Genomic DNA, 3,505 nt, shown 5'->3' on the forward strand with positions numbered 1-3,505 from the left:
TTAAAAAAAAAAAAAAAAAAAAAAAAAAAAAAGAAAGACTGGGTCTCACTGAGTTGCTTAGGGCCTCTCTAAGTTGCTAAGGCTGGCTTTGAACTTGTGATCTTCTTGCCTCAACCTCCAAAGGTGCTGGGATTACAGGCATGGGCCACTGCACCCAGCTCATAATATATTTTTTAAAAATATTTTTTAGTTGTAGATGGACATAATACCTTTATTTAATTTATTTTATTTTTTTATGTGGTGCTGAGGATCAAACCCAGTGACTCATGCATACTAGGCGAGTGCTCTACTCCTGAGCCACAACCCCAACCCTCATAATAGATTTTTTAAGACCAGTTTCAAACCTATTTCGCTTTTTGACCTAACCTCACACCCACTTATACGTTTGTACTTTGTTTTGTTTTTTTTAATATTTATTTATTTATTTAGTTTTTGGCGGACACAACATCTTCGTTTGTATGTGGTGCTGAGGATCGAACCCAGGCCGCACGCATGCCAGGCGAGCACGCTACCGCTTGAGCCACATCCCCAGCCCACATTTGTACTTTGGATAGTTCACATTAACTATCCTTCTGTGGCTATGATCCTTCATAATTACTTTCTTGTTCCTTGCAGTTGACCCCAATGAAACAACAGGTTTATTATGAGAGGAATTAAGACTTCTTTTTGTATTCCTCAAGGCCTAGAACTAGGAACTCAAAAAGTATTTATTAAGGTGGGGGGGTGGGGGCATGGCTGGTGGAACATGCCTATAATCCCAGCCACTCAGAAGACTGAGGCAGGAGGATCTAAAATTCCAGGCCTCCAGGCCAGCCTGAGAAATTTAGCAAGACTTTGTCTCAAAAAAAAAAAAAAAAGTATGGGGGAGTAGCTCAGCAGTACAGTGCCCCTGGGTTTGATCCCCAGTACTGGAAAAAAGAAAAGGGCTTATCCAATGAAAAAAAGCAGAATGTTATCATAAAAACCTATTTCATAAAACCTTATCTTTTGTTTTTGCATTTAGTATATTGAGAGACACGGTAAAGTACTGGAAAACCAATAGTTTTTCATCAAGTTAACTACTTTTGAAATGTTCAGGAGAAAAGACATTTAAATTCTGACTCTTTGCTTTTGAATGTCTCAGGAATTGGTTTTTAAAACAATCCTTAATGTTAAAAATATATCAGAAAACAGAATTTGAAAAGGCTTGCAGTGTGTTAGCAATTTGAACGATAATAACACATTGATTTTAGTAGTAGAAATTGAAATACGACACCTGAAGCAGCACTGAAACCTGGATGTGTGTAAACATCTACATCTTTGTGTCTGAATAAAATCAACTTCAAGATATTTTAAAATATTCTATCTGAAAAAAGCCTGTACACAGTCTAGTTAATGTACGTTTTTAACTGAGCGTATCATAAGGACAATTTATCATTTTCATATACAAATAAAAACAACTTCATCTTTTAGTATCAAGTTCTGAAGAAACTACAACATTGAAAAAAAAAGAATAAACACGTAGTTTCTGCTTATTAAATAGCTTGGGATGTTAAGCTTTTGGATATATAATTCTAATATGCTATTTCCATACAGTCTGAAGTTCAAATCATAAAATCTTTCTCAGTATCCAATGAAGCAAAACCATTTTTAGGGCACTTCTTTAAAAGGTGGACAATTATTCTTCATTTAAGTACAAGGCAAGTATTTTAGACTAGTTCAATTAGAAATTTTTGATCAGCAAATACAATTACTGTGGCTAATATTTACACTAGTAATCTAAAAATAAAACAAGTTATTTATGGTTTTATTGGATAAATCATTATAAGTACAATTTGCAATTCACAATAAAGGTGAGCGCTCTATCACTGAACCACAACCCCAGCACTACCCCGTCCTTTTTAAAATATTTTATATAGAGGCTTTATTTTAAAAGTAGTCCTTTTCTAAAGAAAACAATGTAGGTTACTGAAACAATGTATCTATAAAAAAAGAAGCTTAAATAATATACATTAACAGAAAAAAAAAATGCACTAACACTGCTACCATAAAAATGCAAACCAAAAGTCAGTTCATACTAGAATCTTAAATACCTATATACTGGGGATACTGCAGTTTATTGATCTACAGTCAGTTTTGGGCCAGGTGTTGAAGCAGAAATTTAAAATAATGTTACTGCATTCTTCACTAGCAAAGAGAATACCAAATTAGTTTCAAAAGTCCTTTCTGACAAAATAATGAATTCTTCCCCTCCCCCTCCAACAAGAGACCTTTTCTAAAGGGAGAGAAAAAATCCCCACTATAAATAAATAAATAATGCAAAACAGATACCTCCGGCCTCTTTGATGCTGCACAGCTTGACAAGCCGTTTGCATGCAAATAATTCCCTTCAACTCTGGAAATTCAAGGATCTCAAGGTAATCTTGAACAACTTTCCAGTCTGGGATCACATAATGAGTCACATCACTAGACAAGAGCTTCCCCTCTGAAACATAATTCAAAATGTAAGATATTAGATAACATTTTCAAACCTGTTTTATTACTATCTCAATGTCATGGTGCCCCAGTATGCAAAATAACTTCCCATCTTAATTCCAACATAAAGTTCTTTAAAAGACAAGACAAATCTACTTTGGTAGAAGCCCAAAGTTCTGGGAAACGCTGCGCCTTCTTTTTTTGTTTTTGAAGCTGTGATAAATTCATGCTCAAAGTGGTTTATGGTGTTGCTAGTGGTGCAGGAGAGGACAACTGATATTTTAAAAGCAATCAAGTACATTTCAGCACAAGCTGGATATTTCTGTTACCTCCTCATTGACATGCTATCACATTCAAATGAAGCACTGTATGTATATGTTAACCACTTGTATGTACCCAGCAATTTCTAGTAGGTCATGTTTCAAGCTTCTAAACATGCTCAGAAGTCTCAAGTCCCAGAAAGATGGAATTGACTAGAAAAGATGCTTACTGCAAGCAACCGGAAGTGGTAGGCTTTCCACCCAGCTGAGAGCTGTTTAACCAAGCTGTAACTGAAACTGTAACCAAGCTGAACCCCAACCATAAACAGAATTCCAAGCATTCCCTGAAAAGGACCACCGTGCTCATCTCCCACGAGGGGGAAGGAACAGTAACCCTCATTGTTAAACGGGCCACTCCTGCAACTTGGAAACCAAGCGGGCAAGTCTGGTCCGCAGCAGTCTCCAATCCAGCTTTCACACCACCTTCCCCCACGACGAAGGCCTAGGTAATTCACAAGTCCTGCTCTCCACTGTATAAACCTTCAAGGCGTCCGGGTTGGCAGGCCTGAAAATCTGCAGGAGCGGAGGAGGCCATGTCAAGTGGGCTGCAGCGGCGCGCGGCAGCCTCTCACCGCAGAGCCCGAGCGGTCAGGAGCCGTCCCCCAGGCTGCGAGGTGCCTGCGCCCTCAGGGCCGCTCTGAAAACCCGAACCACCGGCCTCTGGGCTGGGAGGCGCCAGTCTCTGGGGCTCTTCCATTTGATCAGGAGAAGCCGCCGGAGCGTCCCGCAGC

At 38.8% G+C, this 3,505-nt stretch overlaps 1 protein-coding gene across 1 annotated transcript in view; it reads right to left on the reverse strand.

The window, feature by feature from the left end:
- The window catches only part of Dis3l (DIS3 like exosome 3'-5' exoribonuclease), a 36,929-nt gene extending 33,436 nt beyond the window's left edge, over positions 1–3,493 (reverse strand). Inside the window, exons 1-2 of the mRNA XM_048793214.1 lie at positions 2,945–3,493; positions 2,311–2,464 (exon numbers count right to left, since the gene is read on the reverse strand). Coding sequence (XP_048649171.1) covers positions 2,311–2,354 — 44 coding nt within the window. The 5' untranslated portion in view covers positions 2,355–2,464; positions 2,945–3,493. The remainder of the gene's footprint in view (positions 1–2,310; positions 2,465–2,944) is intronic.
- Between the last annotated feature and the right edge of the window lie 12 nt (positions 3,494–3,505).

Source organism: Marmota marmota, unplaced genomic scaffold (genome assembly GCF_001458135.2).
Source record: "Marmota marmota marmota unplaced genomic scaffold, marMar, whole genome shotgun sequence".
NCBI classification, from domain to species: domain Eukaryota; kingdom Metazoa; phylum Chordata; class Mammalia; order Rodentia; family Sciuridae; genus Marmota; species Marmota marmota.